Source organism: Rutidosis leptorrhynchoides, chromosome 2, assembly GCF_046630445.1.
Source record: "Rutidosis leptorrhynchoides isolate AG116_Rl617_1_P2 chromosome 2, CSIRO_AGI_Rlap_v1, whole genome shotgun sequence".
In the NCBI taxonomy this organism is placed as follows: Eukaryota; Viridiplantae; Streptophyta; class Magnoliopsida; order Asterales; family Asteraceae; genus Rutidosis; species Rutidosis leptorrhynchoides.
The window spans coordinates 100,328,402-100,350,487 of record NC_092334.1 but is presented as its reverse complement, the minus strand read 5'-3'; the positions used below and the strand labels follow the sequence as shown (position 1 = coordinate 100,350,487).

At 34.9% G+C, this 22,086-nt stretch overlaps 1 protein-coding gene and 2 long non-coding RNA genes across 3 annotated transcripts; 2 read left to right on the top strand and 1 right to left on the bottom strand.

Moving 5' to 3' along the window:
• Window positions 1–7,214: 7,214 nt before the first annotated feature.
• Window positions 7,215–8,394, bottom strand: LOC139888131 (uncharacterized). Its single transcript, XM_071871164.1, has one exon. It carries the CDS (start codon window positions 8,214–8,216, stop codon window positions 7,215–7,217), a length of 1,002 nt encoding a protein of 333 aa, XP_071727265.1. The 5' UTR covers window positions 8,217–8,394.
• A 3,424-nt stretch (window positions 8,395–11,818) lies between these two features.
• LOC139891222 (uncharacterized) lies at window positions 11,819–14,367 on the top strand. Its single transcript, XR_011773587.1, has 3 exons — window positions 11,819–12,230; window positions 12,313–12,492; window positions 14,112–14,367. It is a non-coding gene; the product is annotated as an uncharacterized lncRNA (long non-coding RNA).
• Window positions 14,368–14,374: 7 nt separating this feature from the next.
• LOC139891221 (uncharacterized) lies at window positions 14,375–15,506 on the top strand. Its single transcript, XR_011773586.1, has 2 exons — window positions 14,375–14,633; window positions 15,304–15,506. It is a non-coding gene; the product is annotated as an uncharacterized lncRNA (long non-coding RNA).
• Window positions 15,507–22,086: the final 6,580 nt, after the last annotated feature.

The window sequence follows — 22,086 nt, the reverse complement described above, 5'->3', positions numbered from 1 at the left end:
ACGATATTGGTTGAGTTTTCCCGATGTTAGGGAATGAGCATGGTTTTAGTGCTCGGATTGTGGATTTGATAAATCGCGGGTGACGATTTAGTTGTTAAAGGCAATTCAGTGGGAATAATTGCTTAGGAATGTCGGTTGGGACTTATGTTTGAGGACCGTGAAGTGTGGTCCGTTTGGTTAAGTGACGAGGATCACGAGGACGTGATCGAACCTAAGTGAGGGAGAGTTGTAACACCCCGTTTTTCTCCGTACATGATTTATAAGTGTATTGTGTATGTACGATAGGCGTATGAAGGGTTGGGCACATGTTCGGGTGTTAAGGTCGTGTATGCAAGGAAATGAGTCAGACCACGTTGAACGTCACGGCGCGACAAAGGAGGCAGCGGCGCGGCATTTAACTAGAATCCAGATCAGAAGCTTGACAAAAAATGATCCCAGAACTAGGCAAATGTCGCGGCGTGACATTTAAGGCCGCGGCGCGGCGATACGGGCAAACTGGTACCAGATTCTTGTAATTTTAAATAAGGTTCAAGGGCAAATTGGTCATTTCACGTTTGAGCCAGATTTGAGACTTTAACCTCATCCATTCATTTCATTTACTAATTTCATTTTCCTTTTCATTTCATTTTCCTCTCAAAAACTCAAACACCCATTTGATTTCAAACGGATTTTTGGAAAGGAAGAAACGGGATTTGATCTTTGGCGTAGTTGACAAGTTTGTTCTCCTCGTTCTTGGCTACACGGTGATACTAGTGGTAAGCTCTAACTCCGAATTTTATTTTTGTGTTCATCATTCAAATTTGGGGCTTTTGATTGTATGATTCATAGGTGAAACCCATTTAGTTGTTAATTGGAGATTAACACCAATATTCGGGTTTATTGTTGTTAAAGGCGGGTTTTGGGTTGGTTAATGATTTAACCATGTTTAAGAATTGTAAATGGTGTACAATCACTAGCATTAGTGATTATTGGTGTTTTGGAGACTTTTAGGGTTTTCGTGGTTGACTAATTTTGACTAGAGTCAAAATTAGGGTTTGTTGAGAATTATGACCCGAATGTCGATTCGATGAGGTTTGTAAACTTAAAATGGATTAAGTTGAAGTATAAAACCGAGTTAAACATGTTTTGGTGTCAAAACTTGTAAATGGTGAGATTTTGACCTTATGGGTCAAAATTAGGGTTTATGGGCGATTTTGAGAACGATAAGTGTTTAACACTTGTGTTCTAGTTTAATTGGCATATTAGGACCATTATCACTTGTGTTAATGATTATTGGTTAGTTTGGGCGCGGTTTGTACTTGGAAGTGCATTTGGGTCGAAATTGCACTAAGTGTCGAATTGGGTTGGTTTGTAGATCCAATCTAAGTGTGTTGTTGAATTTGTGATAATGGATTAGGTACTTTCCATTGACGAGTTGCGGATTACTTGGAAGCATTCTTCAAGGTGACAAGGTGAGTGTTAATATCCTATGTGCATATGTATGTGTAGGATGGGTGCGGGTCGGGTGAAGTGATTCTCGGCTATAGAGCTCACTTCACATATAGGTGGATTTGATGGACTTTTGTATGAGTCCAATTGGCACGTTTGTGCGTTTTGGTTGACCACCTTTGGCGAGGTACACGCTTGTGTGTACGTTATCACACGTGGTTGTGATTTGGATGTTATAACCCCAATGGCGAAGGGTTGATATTGTTGTGAAGTGGATGACCCCGATGTGGTGGATTTTATAATCCCGTGACCGTGGGTTTTGATGTTGAGAAGTGAATCGCGTGTAGTTCGGATTCACGATGACTCGTGTAGTTCGGTCACCTTATTGAGGTAGTAATCTCGTGTGGTTTTGGATTACTAAGGCTCGTGTAGTTCGGCCAACCTCGATGTTGTGAAGTTAGTAATCTCGTGTGGGTTCGGATTACTAAGGCTCGTGTAGCTCGGCCAATCTTCATGGTGGCGTTTGGTATTCGGTAATGGGTTAAGGGGTTAACCTTATTCGTTTTATATTGTTATATATTAATGTAATGTTGTGTTGTAGCTAACCCTCCGGGTGTAGCTTATTGGCGTTGTTCACATCGTCGTTGGTGAACTTACACTTTGTTGATACCTTTAGCTTGTTGCTTAGAGATAGTACGGTATGCTTAGTGTAGTTGCCTTATACATGGATGCTTCGGTATGCGGTATTTGATAATTGTGTGGCGTGTCCATTTTATACATATATATGTATGTAGTATATTATCATTCACTAAGCGTTAGCTTACCCTCTCGTTGTTGATATTTTTATAGGTTCGCATGCTGGGCGGCTCGGGTAAGCTTGGGGATTAGAGATCTTGGCTAGGTTGCTTAGAAGATCTTGCTTTTGTATTCGATTAGGATTTGGGTAGCGTAGTCCCAAATCACCATGCTCGGTTTTGGTTGGAAACTAAACTAGTCGGGTCGTGTATGTCCGTTTGGACAATTAATCAATGTATTAAATGTTTTAAGGTTTATTAAACCTTCTATTGTATTAAAGATGTTTATGGAAACACAATTGGGACCTAAAGTGTTATTTAAAGCGTATTAAAAGGGAAAATTTTTATGGGCCAGTTTTAATACGGGTTGGGTTGTTTCAACTTAAGTCAAGTAGTTTTGTGCAAAATGGTACACGTTGTACATACTTCTAAATTTACTAGGAACTTCATTTCGTTTATGATGTCACATCAAACATTTAAAGGATTTTCGAAACTTCCTTGGTTGATTTTATTAAAGGTTTTCGTATTAGACTACACCATGTATGGACCACACTTTTTCTCGCCCTCTGTTAGGGATGAAACTTACTATTAAGATCTTTGTTAAAAACTCTTGAGCCACTTTGGATGGCAGTTTTATAAAAATTTGTTAGGAAGTCCTTACACTCATAAAATGTTCCTTTTAAGGTTAGACATGGCAAAAACGCGGGCTGATAAATCAGTTTTCTGAGGTACACTCAGTGGTCACCCTATCATTGAAAAGGCACTAGGCGGGTTTCTACTCTCACTGTTTCAAGGCTAATCGCAACACCCTCGTAAACATCATCTCTATGAATCAGTAGGTTGAGGTACAAGGAACCATTTTGAGATTCCTTTCACTTAGAGTAAACCATTCTTTATGACCAAGGGTTCACGTATCTTCTCATCCGCGCATCCCCTTAAGTATAAGGATAAATTCAGAACGAACCGCTCGAAGAGTTCACTCTCGTTCAAAGATCACACCTTTCGTGCGATTTTCTTTCAGAAATGTAATATAAGATACTTTGAGAATCTATAAATCTTGTTATCCTCTTGGAAGGGGACTCCTTAAAACATTTACGACACTGATGTGGATACTCTACATATTCATTCCTTCGTTGGTTGCAACTATATGTTGTTCTAGTTAATGTTAACCCTAACTTCAACATGTAACTAAAAGGATAAAGTTACATTATGGAACTGTGTTTTCATTCCATTCAAGGATAAGATCACATGCATCATGGAAAACTGGGTGATATCCTTCATTGTTCGTTCAGACGCCCCTGAAGACACTATAAATAATTATGGTTGACATTGCATGTAAGTCTGATTTGTCACTTTCGGCAAAAATTTCAATCCATTTAATCAAACAAACATTTCTTAAATATCGGGTTCTTTATGCCTATGGTCTCCTTCCAAAATTAAGGGGTTAGTAAAATCCGTGGCTAACACTATCCAGACACCAAATCGCATGGTTATGATCACCATGTTTTCCATTCTACCTGTCAGCTTTGTATTGCGACATAAGCGCTCAATGTTTTAGATAAGTTTAGTAACATTCATGGTGTATTTCATGCATCCAACTTACTGAAGATGCCTGTAACGCTAAAAACATCATCATTCCGTTTGTGGGTATATATTCAGATGACATATTCATGTTAACAAGAAACGAAATCAATTTGTTGATCTCTTAGGACAAGAGACTTAATTAATGGCATATACCTATTCTTACTTTTATACGCCGAAGTACCTTTCAAGGTAAATAACTCACTTCTGAGCCCATAAGTCTCACGGAACTTGATACGCTCCTTCTTTTCAAATACGGTACCATTGTAGGTCACTCCTCAAAATTTTGGGACGAAATTTTCTTTAACAGGTGGGTAATGTAACGACCAGGCTTTTTTGACTTGCTTTTGTGCTTTGTGCTTTCACGAAACAGCGTATATGTGCGTACTGAGCTAGTTTATGCTCTGAGATCTTAATTAATGAATAATTACTTTCATTAATATCTTACAACGTGCTATTAAGTGTGTAATCACTTAACTTAATCCCCAAATGCTTTTACAACCGTTAGTGTTACTTGACGTTTGAAACGAGCTACGAACTTGGTACACGATAAATTTTGCCATGATTGGGATATTATGGCTACGTAAATGTAATTGTTGCTTATTAATGACAATTACTTAGTTTTATGGTTCCTTAATTATGCTTAGGTGTTTACTTGGGCTTACTAGTACCTTAATGGACTTAGCACCTTAATGGACTTCCATGGCCCAACCTACTCAACTTAGTGGACCACTTAATGGGTTAATTAGCCCATGAAATTAATAATTAAGTCCATGAAGTAATGAGACAATTATTATGCATGCTTGTGTACTAATACTAGTATTATGTCTCAAACCACCCAACAAGTACAACCACCACCATGTACCACCATCCAATAGCAAGCCATGGTCCCCCTCCCCTTGCTCCCTTGGCTGTCGGCCACCCCACACACACACCCTCACTTTATTTTTTTTAAGGCTTATTACATTCTCATTCACTTCATTTCAAACACACACACTTATCCTCTCAATTTTCTCTCTACTTTCTCTCATCATTTCTTGAAGAAAACTTGAAGGTTTGAATCTTTTTCTCTTCCTTTTTTCTTCCTAAAACCGTAAATCACCATCATCATTATCTATTTTTGGATTTTGGTTTTTATAACTTCAATCCTCATGTGATCTTGCATTCTTTGATCTCTTTTATGATAAAGAAGCAAGAACAAGGATCAAAGCTTTGTAGCTTTTGATTCTACATGAACTTATTACAACTTTTAAGATCAAGTTACTTTATGATCTTCTTTATATTCAAGGGTTGGAACTTTGAAGTTCATTTCATGAAGATTCAAGTTTATGACTTGATATCTTTTTACATAAAGGATCCTTACTTGAACTTGTTTACTTTTAACTTTAAATCTATTATTATTGTTATGGAATTTGATTTGTTTGAGTTACTTGGTCAAAGATTACTTGTTAACTTTGATCTCATAAATCTTGTAACCAAAATCTAACTTTGAAGGTTCAAGAACAAGAAAGTTTAAGCTTACTAGTTTATAACTTTCACACATGTAAGATTGATCTAGGATATATAACTTATGGTCATCTAACTTGTTAAAACAAGAATTTATTTATTTATGCTCACTTTACTTTACAAAATCTAAGTTTCATAGCTTATGGTCGTGTAAAGTGGAAAGTCTAAGTGTTTTGACTTAGGGTTTCACCAAGAACATGGAATCTAGACTTTTTAGTCTAAGATCTTTAATGACTAGTTAAGATCTAAGCTCTCTAGCTTAGGGTCTTGCTTATTTAGTTTAATTCAAAGTTTATAGCTTAATAAGACTTGTAATTGTGTTGAAACTAAGAAAAGTGATGCAACTTTGGTTCATCACCTTGCTCAAACTCTCACATGAGTTGTGTTTTGATTCTTAGTCTTGATCATTGTGTGTTGATGTTAGAAGCTTGGTCATAGTGATGCAAACACATCAACGATTTGTACACTTGAAGCTATAAGCATCAAGGATGAGAACCGTGATGAGCATCAAGCACCAAGAACCCTACCGGAGCATTGTTTACTGTTTTCTGGACCCTATCATTCACCTGGGCTACTGGAAAAGTTTATTTTCAGTTATTTCGGTTCGAGTAGATGATTTTCTGTTTAGGCCTCGTCTTAATCCGATATACGGTTTAGGATTTATAGCCTTCCGAAAGTCACTACGCCCTTGTAATGTTGTGCTGAAATTTCTGACCTACTCGCACTTAAACCATCGCCACGGTCAAACGAAGACGAGTTAGGTTCTGGAATTTGGTCAGCAGTTAGAGGACTCATATACAGAGCCTTGGCCACTGGTCTCATGTCATTTCAGTTTGTATAGAGGTCGTAGCAGCTGAACGAATTCAGCCTTTGTTTCGATCTCTAATCTTGATTTAAATCTTACTTTACTTTTTACGTATGATGTTGATGATGATGACACTTATGATTTAACTTACGTACTTTTAAACCCTTTTGGGACAACTTACTGACTTAGTAACTTTTGACTTAGGTTGAGGACCTTTCGGACCGACTTACTTGCTTACTTACCTTGTATCTACTTTTACCGCATTTTCACTGTGAGTTATAGCATCCCTTTTTAATTATACTATTTTTGGGACTGAGAATACATGCGCTTTTTATGTTTTACTTACTTGACACGAGAACTTAAACTTTACATATGTGTGGGTTATATAACGGCATAAACATTCCCCCTTAGCACGGTAATGTTTAATCATTGGTTTTGAACCGGTGAACGCGAATATTAGATATGGATCCATAGGGTTTGACATCCCCACTCGGGCTAGTCGCGCTAGCATTTAATGGGTGTTTGATACTTCGAGGACATACGCACTCGCCAAGTGCACTTTTATGGGGTATTACTATTACGTTAAGTTAGTTACCGGGTGCCCACGGATAAGCATATACTTTATCATACTGATTCGAATTACTGATTTAAACTGCTTGTTGAAGCACTAAAATCTCGTGGTCTACATTACTGATTACAAACAAACTATAGCTCACCAATATTAGTGTTGACTTTTAAGTGTGTATTTCTCAGGTGCTTAGACGATGTTGCTTCCGCTGTTAGAATTGCTGTCTTGGTGTTATAGACTTGCTGTTATGGACCTGCTGTGTTAGATTTATGCTGCATTACTTAGAGATGTCTCAATCATGGAACTTTTCTTTTGCATTTGTAACTTACGTTATTTTTCAAACAATGGCTTTGTAACGACCTTTAGGTCACATACTTATGTTAACGCTTCTATTCATAAGAAGCACGTTATCTTTTGTAAAACGCTATCTTTTTATGAATGCAAAACTGGTTTTCAAACAGCATATAGTGTTTGACCTTGTAATGATCCTGTTGTTGATGAACCGTACACGATGGTTTTGTACGGGGCGTCACTAAACTGAGTGGGCTTGCGTAGGTCTGGAGCCCAATAAGCCTGGTTGAGATGAAACGGACCTGGTCCAGTTAGTTGTTGGGTATGGCCAAGGAGGAGGATAGTTCCAAGGAGCCTGTTGGGCCTGTTGCCAATTCCATGGAGGTTGTGAGGCCCAATTAGGGTTGGTGTATTGGGCGTAACTACGACCCCTGCCACGTGCATTCGAATTGCGTCCCCGATAGTTACCCCTGTTGTGTCCACGACCTCGATAGCCATTACCACGAGATGATTGGTGCGATTGAGTCACCGAAACGGCAGGTTTGTTGGATACAGGATTAGCAGTAGTACCGATTAGAGCCATATCTGTGGATGATGAAGATTGAGTTGATTGTTTCTGTTTGCGGGCTTCTTCCAGAAGCAACATCGATCTAGCCTGATAGAATGAAGGTAAGGGCGAGATGTGAGCCAATTGAGAACCAATTATATCATAGTTTTCATTCAAGCCTGTGATTAATTGCAGAACCATCTTGGGATCAGATACCTTGTCATCAACATTAGCCAATTGATCCGTAATTGATTTGAGTTCTTGACAATAAGCGGATACATTCGGGAAATTATCAAGTTTGATGTTGGTGAATTGCTGATTGAGATAAAGAGCTCGCGAACTTTTGTTATCTTGAAAAAGGTTTTGAATTCGTGACCAAGTTTTGGCTGCTGTTGAACCAGACTCGAAAATTGAATTTAGAACTTCAAGGGAAACGGTACCATACATCCAATTGAGAACAATTGCATCTAGGCGATTCCAGGTTGCAGGATCTGAAGTGGGTGAGGTGGTAGAGATAGTAGAATCGGATGATTCTGATGGAGTGCTAATGTGATCGATGACATCAAAGGCAGTGCAGGTAATTTTAAATAGTTCTACCCATGTTGTGTATTGTGATTTGTTGAGTTCTAGTGTAATAGGGATGTGGTTTTTGATGTTTGAAACAGTAAAGGCAGGGTGGTATTTGTGATCAGCCATTGAAGGAGAAATTGGAGAAGAAGAATTGAAGAATACGTATGAAAGAAAGAAGAAGAGTTATTGGCCTGATACCATGTAAGTTTCTGTAATGTTCGATGCTCTATTCCTTGGCCAATAGCCTGTTTATATAGATACAAAATATGTCGAGCATATCCTACAAGTTTGGAATGGATATGGAAGATCACCTATCTATGGAAATAATAATATACAGCTAATGACATATGTATACATGTAATATAAGCGTGTACATTTATACGTGTATATTCTATCTAATAAACTCTCTCTCATGATGAGTTATACAACCATCACATCTTGCTGCCAATCAATCCCGAAAATAGAGGCAAGTGATCGACCTTTAATCATCCTAATCGTTTCTCTCGACCGGCCTCAGGTTAGCCAAGTTTTTCATAGAGTTCAATGCTGTTTATCTACCACAATAGATTTGCACTCATGTAGTAATATGTTTGATCAAACTTCTTATTTGTTGTAAACTTTTAAAAAACATTTTTTTATTAATTGAAATATAAGTAGCGGTCAGTCTAGAATACTTAAAAGGAGTAATGATCACATAGGATGCGGTCGTGAAAGTAAACTGCCTTGAGACAGTGCGACATTGTGAGAGCACGAGGTGCCCGTAGTCCTCCTCAGTGTCCAAAAATGGACACTGAGATTGACTGACTGACTGTTGGGTGCTGGTGTTCACAGTGTCCATTTCAATGTTCATTTTCATTTTCTTTTATTTTCTAATACCTTTTATTATACATTTTTCTTAGATAACATTATTAAATTAAATAAAAAACAAATAGAATATTACAATAATTCAATTAAAAGAGTTCAGCCCATAAACCGATATTTTTAGGCCCAAAATTATTGAACCCTACTTGACCACTCCACCCACTCCACATGCGCCTCATTTTTACAGCTTCTTTCTTCATCATCTTTAATACCTGCAATCAAAACCACATAAAAAACCTCACAAATAATAAAACATAAAAAAAGAACGAAAAAAAGGCAACGGTCGAATTTTTACAGCGTCGACGGCGCGACATTGGAAATGGACGGGAGGACCGACGGTGGTACGGTGTCGGAGGACGGCAGTTCGGCGTCGATTTTCGATCGACGGTGGGGAGGGACGGCGCGGACACCCTGTGTTCTGAGAACTTGCATACTGTGTATTCTAATTATATTTGATTTGCACTACTATAAATTGATAACCACTTACTAAAAAAGACAAACTTGTATACTTTAAACTGTTCCTTCGAATATTGCAATCACACTTAGAATATTTATTGATTGTTTACGCAAACCTCAATTAATTGAAAAAATAGTAAAACCATTAAGCCATCGTCTATTTAACCTGAATTAACTAGTTAACCAAGAAACCACCATGTTATTGCGCAACAGTTTACGTATTAATCTTACAATGATGTGACTGAGAAAGTTTATAAGGTAATTGGCTTAGTTGTATCGACTGTAATTGTGTGCAACTGCTAATGATTATGCTTTTGTATTTTTGTTGTTGTAATATTAATAAATGATGACTCGATTTAAGGAAAAATAAAAAGATAACTAGCGAAATGACTAGTGAAAATACGGGTTTATTTAAACGAAACAGTTTAATGATATGTTTTAGGTATTAAATGAATGTAAATGTTAAAGTCATTTAGTACCGATTAAATTCTTGGCTACAATTGCATAATGATTTGTCAAGTAGGCTACTATTTCCTAAATGCTTATCTTACTTTGAGCAATGCAGTTGAGAAGATCTGAATGTTGGTAAAAGACATAAAAAAAACTACTGAATAGGAATCTCTTCTCTCTTAACTATAATTAGAAAAAAACTATTATGATATCATTATTTATATAAAAAATCTACATGGCAAAATCTCACCCATTTAATCTTATTTCCCTAAATCTAATCTTATCCATTTAAATAGGTTATGTCGTCATTTAGCATTTTACTCGGTAGTTAAGGAAAACAATTACCCCAGTACCCTTACTACGATACAAACTACCTCCAAACGCATATTAGGGCTGCAATTTCTCTCATCAACTGCTCTTCAATGAAGTTGCTCTCAGTAATAATCCATGACCAACATATACGGTTCTGATAGATCAAGGAACAAATAGAAACCAGGAAGCCTTTTTCCCTCTCCAATCAATATTAAGGTTCTTCAAATCAGATGCATATCGATAATTTGAGATGCGGTTACGAAGACATGGAAAAATACGGGTTGCGGAGATGAAGACGTGTTGAATTACAGGATGCATATCGATAATCGATCTGTAATATGTAAGTCACGATTGTCGATTAGGTTGACCTATCAGCAAAAGACCTTCAAGTCTGTTACTTTCGATTTAAAATAACCATATTTGCTTAAATTTATGATCTTCCCTCTTCAATTCAACATATCAGGTCGTTGTTTCATCGTTGGGAATGAAGGCATGGCCCATGTCAAACATTATGGCATGGTATATCAAACATTTTCATGGTTTAAGTACAGTTATTTGGTGTTTGAGAAGTAGGAATATTCAGTTCAGTTTTTTCTGAATTTATGGTATATTTATTACAATGATTAACTTCAAGTTAAAGTTCAAGTAATATAATTGTTTGAAGTGTTGATTTTAAAATAGGGCTTATGATACAGATTTTGAAATAGTTATTTTAAAATGTCAATTTATCCAGTAATGTATTTTCTGAGTTTGCAATGTTATGTTATTTGTGGTCCTTGGGTTTTTGGAAACTCAAAATTGAGTTTCTAAATGTCTGTTGTTCTTTAAAAGAGGGATGGGTGTATTGTGCTTATCGTGTTCAGGTAACGTGTTTCAAACAATTATGTGGATATATGGTTTATTAATTACTTTGATTAACTTGAGATTTGGGTTTAAGTTTGTATGAAATTGTTTGAAGTGTTGATTTCTTATATTTTTTCGGTAATATTTATGTCCAGACCTGACAGAAGAAGTGGCTGATGTTTACTAATGAATTTTTTTTTCCGGTCTTGATATCTTTTTATTGTGGATTTTCGGGTAGCAATTTCCATCTCCGGTCTTATGATGTATCAAGGGTAACAGTAGATAATACTTTCTGCGTTTGTTAACCCAACCTGTACCAAGAAAACCCCATTTTGACCCGATATTTCAACCAATTGCCCATCCATTTGACGCCTCTACCAACTCTGTATTTTCCATCAAAACGTATATTTTATTATAAACTGATTAAAAAATTTCTTCATTGATTACAGGTCTATGGTTTATCTTGCAGTTATAGTTATCTTGAAGGTTTGTACTGAAACCTAATTACTCTCATTCTGAATTATACATTTGTTGAATCTTTGGTGACGTTTATAAGTAACAATATCATGAATTATATCTGGATTTGAACAATGATGAATGTAATTGAATTGATTACTATGTATTACATTGTGTTGGTACTTTGTTAAAATGGCACTCCCGCACTGTTGATGTATGCATGATTACATGTTTCGGTATAAGCAAATTATATTGCAAAATTTAATGTTGATCCTTTTTTATTGTAAAGTGATGTAATTATAATCATCAACTCTTTAACTTGGTCAAAAGCATAAGCCACGACAGTAGAAAATATTATTTTTCTCCTTTAATCCAACTGTATTGTTTTATATGCATGGTAAATATGATGAAAAGTATGTAAAATAAAACTTCTTTGACTTTAATGACTTGTGATGACTTAGTTTTGATGGCATTATCAAATGATGGCAGTATCAAGACAGGGGTATTTCGATTAACAAGCATAAAGAAACTTGGATTCTGCTGCTTTAAGCTTTGTAAGAACTGTATATTTTAATTTATTGGTTTGTATATTTCTTTGTTGGATACTTTATAATAACTTTACCTGAATATCATACAATGCAGTTAGTTTACTCTTTTGGATGTCTCATTGTTTTTGTATTGAGATGGAAGGTATGGAAGTGGAAAGCGTGTATATTACAGATGTCTCATACTATATGTAGCATCAACTTACACTTTACTATGGTCAGTTTACTTTTATAGAGTAAGTCCCTTGTACGAAGCATTTATCTACCCACTTAATGAGTAAGTCCAGTTATGTCTAAAGCATCGATAGGTGATCAGCGTGGAAAGAAATGTGAAAGGAATATTCAGATACCTTCAATTGATACAGGTAAGTTATTAAACTATTTGAATGTTATATGCCACTGTATCTTTTAACTGTACTTTTTTCAATGAATTTTTTTAGATATTGGTTCTAAAAATTGATCATTATGTTGTGCTTCAGGTAAGTCGTTTTTTTTATTGTTTAGTTTGAAGTTGAATCCGATAAGATGGTTTTTTAAACGTTGATATATATATATATATATATATATATATATATATATATATATATATATATATATATATATATATAGGGGCAGGATCAATGGGGAAGTAACCATTCGGGGGGAAGCAAATTTTTTTTTTTTTTTCGTTTTTTTTGAATTTTTTTTTTCCGGCATCAAGATCACACGAAAATATGAACATTTAGAAGACACTTCGTGATGAATGTTACTCCGATTATTTAGGCGGGAAAACGATCGACAAAAATAACATTTAAGATAATATTGTTCGTGAAGAATATAACGTTTTTTTTTCCATGTTTTGTGAAGTAAAATTTAGCCCGATTTAGAGTTTAGGGTTTAGGGTACCCAAAACACCAAACCCTAAACCCTAAACCCTAAACTCTAAACCGTTCGTGTTAAAAACTCAATCTAAGCCCTAAATCTAAACCCTAAACCCTAAATTTCTAAACCCTAATATCTAAACCCTATAAACCCTAATATCTAAACCCCAATAGCTAAAACCTCAAAATACGCTCGAAAAACACGATAATTGTTATATATTACTTCTTCGAGCGTTTTCCCGCCAAAATAAAAACATTTATCACAAAGTGTCTCTACTAAATGTTCATATTTTCATCTCATCTATAATGTTCGTGAACAAAGCTTTTTCAAAAAACGAAAAGAAAAAAAAAATATTTGCTTCCCCCCGCTTCCCCCCGATTGGTTACTTCCCTCTTGATCCTACCCCTATATATATATATATATATATATATATATATATATATATATATATATATATATATATATATATAGGGGCATGATCAATGGGGAAGTAACTAATCGTGGGGAAGTAACTAATCGTGGGGAAGCAAACTTTTTTTTTTCTTCGTTTTTTCTGGAATTTTTTTTTCCGGCATCAAGATCACACAAAAATATGAACATTTAGAAGAGACACTTCGTGATGAATGTTATTATTTAGGCGGGGAAACGATCGACAAAAATAACATTCAAGATAATATTGTTCGTGAAGAATGTGAACATTTTTTTTTCCATTTTTGTGAAGTAAAATTTAGCCTGATTTAGAGTTTAGGGTAAACCCAAAACACCAAACCCTAAACTAAAAACCGTTCGTGTTAAAAACTCAATCTAAATCCTAAATCTAAACCCTAAATCTGAACCCTAAACCCTAAATTTCTAAACCCTAATATCTAAACCCTAATATCTAAAACCGGAACATACGCTCGAAAAACACGATAATTGTTATATATTACTTCTTCGAGCGTTTTCCCGCCAAAATAAAAACATTTATCACAAAGTGACTTTAGTAAATGTTCATATTTTCATCCGATCTATAATGTTCGTGAACAAAGTTTAAAAAAAAAACGAAAAAAAAAAAATTTGCTTCCCCCCGCTTTCCACCGATTGGTTACTTCCCACTTGATCCTACACACTATATATATATATATATATATATATATATATATATATATATATATATATATGGCAATAATTGGCATTGAATACTCACATTTGCCACACGCACGCGCGCTTTCGGGCGGAAACCCGAACCATATTACAGGGATCCGAAGCTTAAACCATCCCGAAGGCCATGCGGGTCGGATCTGGATCTTGAATATGGTTAGTAAAACCTACCATGGGCCAAACCGGCTTATCTAGATATATTCCCTGGGTATTATTAAAGAAAGGGGAACTTGAGACCTTCCCCCCTCCCAACACCAAAGTATTGGGGTGAAACACTGGACCACAAGGTGGGTTGAAGTTTGTTGATTTCTTGCCTCGAACAGGCACACCTTTGGAAGACATTTGCAAATCGCTTTTCTAAGACATTTTCAAATCGCTTTTCTGGTAATAGTATAATTTGATTTGATGTATGAAAACCATGATTTGGTATTTAACTTTTTATCGTTATTCTGATTATGTGCTTGATCGTGATATTTGCTTCAACAGTGTACCATGTTTGTTATGTTTAAGATGCATAAAAGACACTTTCACATCCGAAGACCGAAATATCAAAGATTGTATGAGACTTTATGCCCCTGGTCGTCTCTATCACATTGTTGAGCGAAAACCGGGTTTTTCGGTATGTTGTTAGAACTAAATTACATTCAGTTTCATGTGTTTCGTCATCAAAAATTTTAAATTTGATGACGAAATCTCATAAAAGTATGTATGTGTAATTGTTATACTTGAATCATGTACCTCTAACTAAAATTTTTCTCAACATTAGAATAACATTACAAAGTCAACGTGACTAGAACTAATGTTAGTTATCGATATTTAAATAAGGTGTTTATTATTTTAATTATATCTTATATGACTTATGTGGGTATATTATATTTGTTGATAGTTAAATAAAGAAGAATAGATAACACTAAGAAAGTCATTTTAATTAAATACTTCAAACATGTGCACTAGCTGGAGTGATTGTAAGTTTTCTTAACCTTTAATCTTTAATCCTGTATAAGGGTTTTTACTCCTATTACAAACTTGGATAGTTATTTGCATTAGTAATTTATGACAATTAATGACCTTACGACAAAGTTGTTACTGGCAACCAATGCATATATGTATTAAACCCGTTTGACATGTTGAAACAATAGAACCTGTTACATTATAAATGTATATCTTTTTAGAAGGTAATAAATTTGTCTCGTGTCACATTACGTTATAAAGAAGGTTATTCATGTGTTTAATTGTCTAACTTTTGTTCAATTATAAGTGATCCCATCATCAATGCAATTCTAATGCAGGTCATGAAGAGGCTTTTCATTTTAATCAACGATATAAGTTGTACATGGATATCTGAGACGGTTGCCTTTTCCAGTCATTTATCACTCGTGTTTGATGCGTCAATAAATTGCAAGTTTTAGGAAGTATCTCAAATGGTCTTTTTATATAATTGATAATTACAATTTTGTACATTATATATTATATTTGAACTTTGTTTGTACTATTATTCATATATATTCTATATAGAATATATTATTAAAAAAAATATCAACATAAATAAGTTATTAAGAATATATTTTTAAAATCACATTATATATTATATTTGAACTTTGTTTGTACTATTATTCATATATATTCTATATAGAATATATTATTAAAAAAAATATCAACATAAATAAGTTATTAAGAATATATTTTTAAAATCATCTATGATCAAATACCCGCGAATGCGCTGGTTATAAACTAGTAGGAAATCATTAGAAAGTATGATTTGTAACACGAATTTGTTGGAGTATGATACAAATTCAAAGCGAGCGGAAGCATTTTTAAAACTTTACAAAATCATACTCTTCCACGGATCATTGTACAAAACTTTAGCAAACAAAGCAAAATTAACGAAATTAAACAAGAGAAGATTAGAATACAACCTTTGTAGCCTTTTGAAGATCGAATCTGAAAAACCCAAAGAAGAGTTCCTCTAAACGGTAGACACCCAAAGTTCCAACCTTGTTTCAATCTATACCTTCTACTTAACGGATCTTTTCTTTTTCCTTATTTTCACCAAAACCGAACCCAATTATAGATCTCAAGTATTTTGGTTACTTGAAAAAGAGAAAGAGAAATATCATTTTGTATGTGTGTTTTTGTATCTCAAGTTTCTATATCTTTTCAATACCAAGATTTGGTATTATATAGAATTAAAATTGATACAATAATACATATAATACAAATATAAAGATTTTGAAAGATTTGCAAAATCAAATCTTTATATAAAATAAGATTTACAACTCAAATCAAATCTTATTTATATCAAATCAAATCTTATATATTATATAAAATATGATTATAGTACAAATCTTTATATAAAATAAGATTTATAAATCAAATCAAATCTTATTTATATCAAATCAAATCTTATATATTATATAAAATATGATTTGCAAAATCTAATCAAATCTCTACATATTTAGATTTGTAAGTATATGTACACACATAAAAAAAACTTACTTAATTTATTAAACCATTAACTAATGATTAATAAATTAATTTCCGATTAGAAGGTATATCAAACAATTTACGATTGGCCTTTGTGTGTGACCGAATAGGATAAATGGACTTTTATTATTTAATGTCATGGGCATATCTTCGGAATATATGTACCACGGTCAAACCACGGTCGAACCATAGCCAACCCGAGAACATATTTCCAACAGACTCCCACTTGCACTGACATTAATAATATTGGCTAGTCTTAAAGACACACCATGTGTAACAACTAGTCTGCTACGTTACACTCCTATATTTTTATTTATATCAATCATCCTTTTGTTCTAGATATCTTTATGAACGTGTGACATGGTTAAGTGTCAATCATCATCGTTCAAGATTATATTTCCCGATAGAGATTTGTGGTGATCAAATAGACTGCTATTGCATCAATTCAGTCGTAGCATGGCCATGCATTTAATGCAGCACAAATCAACGAGGGGCCCAGAGATATCGCTTCAACTTGCTATGAGAAGAAGGAACAAATTGCTTCAACTGTATAGACATCCACCACATCCCATATTGTACCTGATCTGCACCCTTATGACTGGCATTTACGCACAACGTTAAATACAGGTCAAAGTAGAATATAGTTTGTGTAACGACCCGGATTTTCCGATCGTTTTATACTTATGAGATTAATATTTACATAAAATAAACCTTACCAACATGATAAGCAATCCAAACTATTGAGACTTATGTTTTTGAAAAGAGTTTCACACAACGTTTGACCGTCCAATTTGACCGATGATATCACGAACTATATAACACACGATAATTATACGATTATGTATATGTACATATCTATACATATTTAACATGATTTAAGGATGGTTTAACATTTCATTGTGAACTAACAACAATGAGTTATAAGTATACTTTGAGACCACAAACTTAAGTTTTCAAAACGATAACTATATGTAACGTTCTTTGACATATATACTTACAATCTATAATGTGTTGGTGATCTATGCCACCAATATGATTTAAGTGTAATGGGATTAATTTGTAACCAAAATAATCTTGATAAATATCGAACAAGTTTGGGGAAGTGTGTAGTGCACACTTGTTTGAACTTATCTTGATTAGACGGGGGTTCGGGGGCAGCGCCCCCGATAAGCGGGGTCCAAGGGGTGGCAACCCCTGGCGGGGTCCAAGGGGCAGAGACATGATGTTAAAAATGTCTTAAAATTTTATTAAAAATGTCTTAAAATTTTATTTTGGCCCGGTTTGACCTAAAAATAAAAGCCCAGTTTTTGAGCCTCTTTTACAGTTATAAACTCGTCCATATTTGAATTCTTGTTCCGATTCCTCAAAATTTCTACAAGTATATCTAGGGTATATGTAACCGTATCATACCCAGCTTCTATACGTATTTACCATTGGTATATACCAACAATAAACTTCAATGATCAGTCACCAGACATGATGTTACATGTGGGAACCAGCCATTTAACCTCATGTGTGACTTTTGTGCAAGAAAACAAACTAAATCTCCTATATATCCATCCCATAATCATGCTATTTTGCACACACACACACACACATACAATTTCATTTCCAATTTTCTTTCAAGTTAATTCACTCCCTAATCTCTCTTCATTTACCTACTCAAGAACGTATCAATATAGTCATCCGATTTCAAGGAGATTACTTCCAATCTTTCAATCCCACTCCACCACTCTTTTGATTCCAAGATTTTTCTTACCTTTTCCAGTACCTTTGTCCAAGTAACTTGAGGTAGTAACCTTATTCATAACCTTATTCGATTCATATTTATATAGCTATCTTATTTTGTGTTGTAAAATTTTAACAACAAGAACATAGTTTGAGTGATTTCAAACTTGTTCGCAAACTAAATAGATCCTTCTAATTTGATTTTTAAAAACACTTCAAGACCTGTAATATATCATATTATGACAAAATCGGATTAATCATATCTTGGCTAATTAACATAATATTTAATATATATTTACTTATGATTTGATTTTATATATTTCAGGACTACCCGTAAACAACACGAGAAGATTAATCATAAGACCTCATGATTGTACGCAACACGTCATTTGACAACACGGTACTTTATGTACGCAACACGTCACTTGACAACATGGTACCATGGGTCGAGATTAATTCTGATCAATACGAATACGATGGGGTCTTTATTTATTTTATTTAAGCAACTAATTGTGGACCACTAACATCGGACTGCTAACTACGGACTAAGAAAATATTAAAAGTATTAAAAGTATATATATATATATATATATATATATATATATATATATATATATATATATATATATATATATATATATATATATATGTAACGATTACTTGAAAAGAAAATATGTTGATATATTATATATATGGTTAGGTTTGTGATATCAATCGGAGACCAAGTCGTGTTTATTACCTTCAAGACAAAAGTGAGTATATAGTCCCACTTTTAAACTCTAAATATTTCGGGATGAGAATACATGCATTTTATGATTTACGTTATGGACACAAGTGATTAAAAATATATATTCTACGTTGAGTTGTACCACTGGCATACTTCCCTGTAGCTTGGTAACTATTATTTACATGAGGTATTGTAAACGCGAATCCTGTTGATAGATCTATCGGGCCTGACAACCCCAACCGGACTGGACGACCAGTATTCAACGGTTGCACAGTACTTCGTTTCGGTGACTACACTTGGTACGGTGTAGTAAGATTTCATAATAAAGGGAATATGCGACGTTGATTAAATGTTAAGTATGGTTATCAAGTGCTCAACAACTTAGAATATTTTTATTAAAACGTTTATATATGAAATCTTGTGGTCTATATTTATAACGCTGCCGGCATTAAACCTATATCTCACCAACTTTATGTTGACGTTTTAAGCATGTTTATTCTCAGGTGATAACTAAAAGCTTCCGCTGCAACATGTTGAATTTAAGCAAGATCTTGAGTATGCATATTTGTGTCAAAAATAAAACTGCATATCGGAGGATTTGTAATGTAAAATATGTTGGAGGTCGTATTGTTATTATCACATGTAAAGTTTGTAAGTCTAAGATTATCGCTAAACGATAATCATTATTAAGTTGTTTAAACCTTGTATTTGTAATAAAAGCTATGGTTTGTATTGTAAAAACGAATGCAGTTTTTGAAGAATGTCGCATATAGAGGTCAATACCTCGCGATGAAATCATATGTTATTGTATTTGTCCTTATGGTTAAGGTCGGGTTATGACAGTTTGTGTCAGGATTCCTCATACATATCCACTCTAGGATAAATGATATTGCCATCTTAGAGCTTACTTGTGACTTAAAACCATGAAGTAGCATCTAAGTGTGGTCATTCCAGAACCTTGAATCAACTATCAAGTTCCTCATGAATGTAGTTTCATATAAGCCTATATTACTACACTTCATAGCAGCCTTAATTCAATTCTCTCTTCCTTAGAGAATGACCGACTGTGGAAGTTTATGAAATAGTATTCATTGGAAGTTAAAACATGCAAAATGAAACATGGCAATATACAATGAAATGATCGCACTGTGCGTATAATATAATCTCAATATATTAATCATCAGATTAATTGCAACATATATTATTGCCCAATGTTTAAAGTTTCAAACTTAACATAATAAATACAATCAAACTTTATCATCAATGACACGAATGCCAATAGACATGCTATGAGCATCATGCTTAGTCTGTGGCAAAGGCTTGGTGAAAGGATCAGCCAAGTTCTTAGTCGTGTCTACTCTACTTAATAATATGTCATTTTCTGCTACAAGTTGACGGATGTAATGGTACTTTCTGAGTATATGCCGTGTGCGCTTTTATGACCTCGGTTCTTGAGCCAAGACAACCGCACTCACATTGTCGCAGAAAATCTCAACAGGATCATGGATTGTAGGAACCACTCCTAGATCCTCGATGAATTTCTTTATCCACATGGCCTCTTTAGCAGCTTCATTTACCGCTATATACTCGGCTTCTGTCATAGAATCAGCAATAGTACTTTGCTTGCCACTTCTCCATGTGACGGCTCCACCGTTCAACATAAATACAAATCCTGATTGTGAAGAGCAATCATCTCTATCTGATTGGAAACTAGCGTCTGAGTATCCTTTGACGCTCAGCTCGTCATTCCCACCATAGACCAAGAACATCTCTTTGGTCCTCCTAAGATACTTTAGAATGTTCTTGACTGCTATCCAATGAGCTTCACCAGGATTGGCCTGATAACGACTAGTCATGCTTAGTGCATACGACACGTCAGGCCTAGTGCATATCATCGCATTCATGATCGATCCTATAGCTGAAGCATATGGAGTACGACTCATGGTAGCTGACTCCAAGTCAAAATTAGGACATTGAGACTTGCTCAATATCATTCCAGGGTTCATAGGAACGCACCCTTTCTTAGAGTTATGCATACCGAATTTCTTCAGTATCTTATCTATATATGCACTTTGGTTTAGCCCAATTAATCTCCTTGACCTATCTCGATAGATCTTTATTCCCAAAATATATGATGCATCTCCTATGTCTTTCATGGAGAAACATTTCCCTAGCCAAGCTTTGACATCTTTCAGTGTCGGGATATCGTTTCCCATGAGTAATATGTCATCGAAATATAGTACAAGGAAGACTACAACACTCCCACTAGACCTAACATAGACACATGGCTCATCTTCGCCTCTAATAAAACCAAATTCTTTGATCTTCTCATTAAAGCAAAGATTCCAGGTACGAGAAGCTTATTTAAGTCCATAAATGGACCTTTGAAGCTTGCACACACTATTAGGATACTTAGGATGTACATAACCCTCAGGTTGTGTCATAAACACATCCTCTGTTAGTTTACCATTAAGGAAAGCTGTTTTTACATCCATTTGCCATATCTCATAGTCTTAAAATGCAGCTATGGCAAGAAGTATTCTAATGGATTTCAACATAGCTACTGGTGAAAAAGTTTCATCATAGTCTACACTATATTGTTGCGTGTAACCCTTAGCCACCAGTCTGGCTTTGAATGTGTGTACATTTCCATCCATATCGGTCTTCTTCTTGAAGACCCACTTACACCCAATAGTTTTAATACCTGGTATATGATCAATCAAGATCCAGACTTGATTATTATGCATGGATTGGATCTCGTTGTCCATAGCCTCCTTCCATTTGGCAGACTCGGGGCCTGTCATCGCTTCCTGATAGGTAATAGGTTCATCAGAATCTATATTTTTGTCATCACCCTCAAATATGTGTAAACTATATTTCTTTGGTGTTCGACGCACTCTATCAGATCTACGTATGGGTGGTGGCTGTAGGTCAGTTTCTCTTTCAATTGCAGGCTCGTCGACCTCTTGAGGAGAATCGGTTCCAATATCGGTTTCCATGTCGGTTGATTCTTGAATTTCTTCAAGGTCAATTTTGCTCCCACTGGTTCCTTTCGATATGAGATCCTTTTCAAGGAAGACTCCACTTCGAGACACAAAGACTTTGTTCTCAGTAGGGTTGTAAAACAAATATC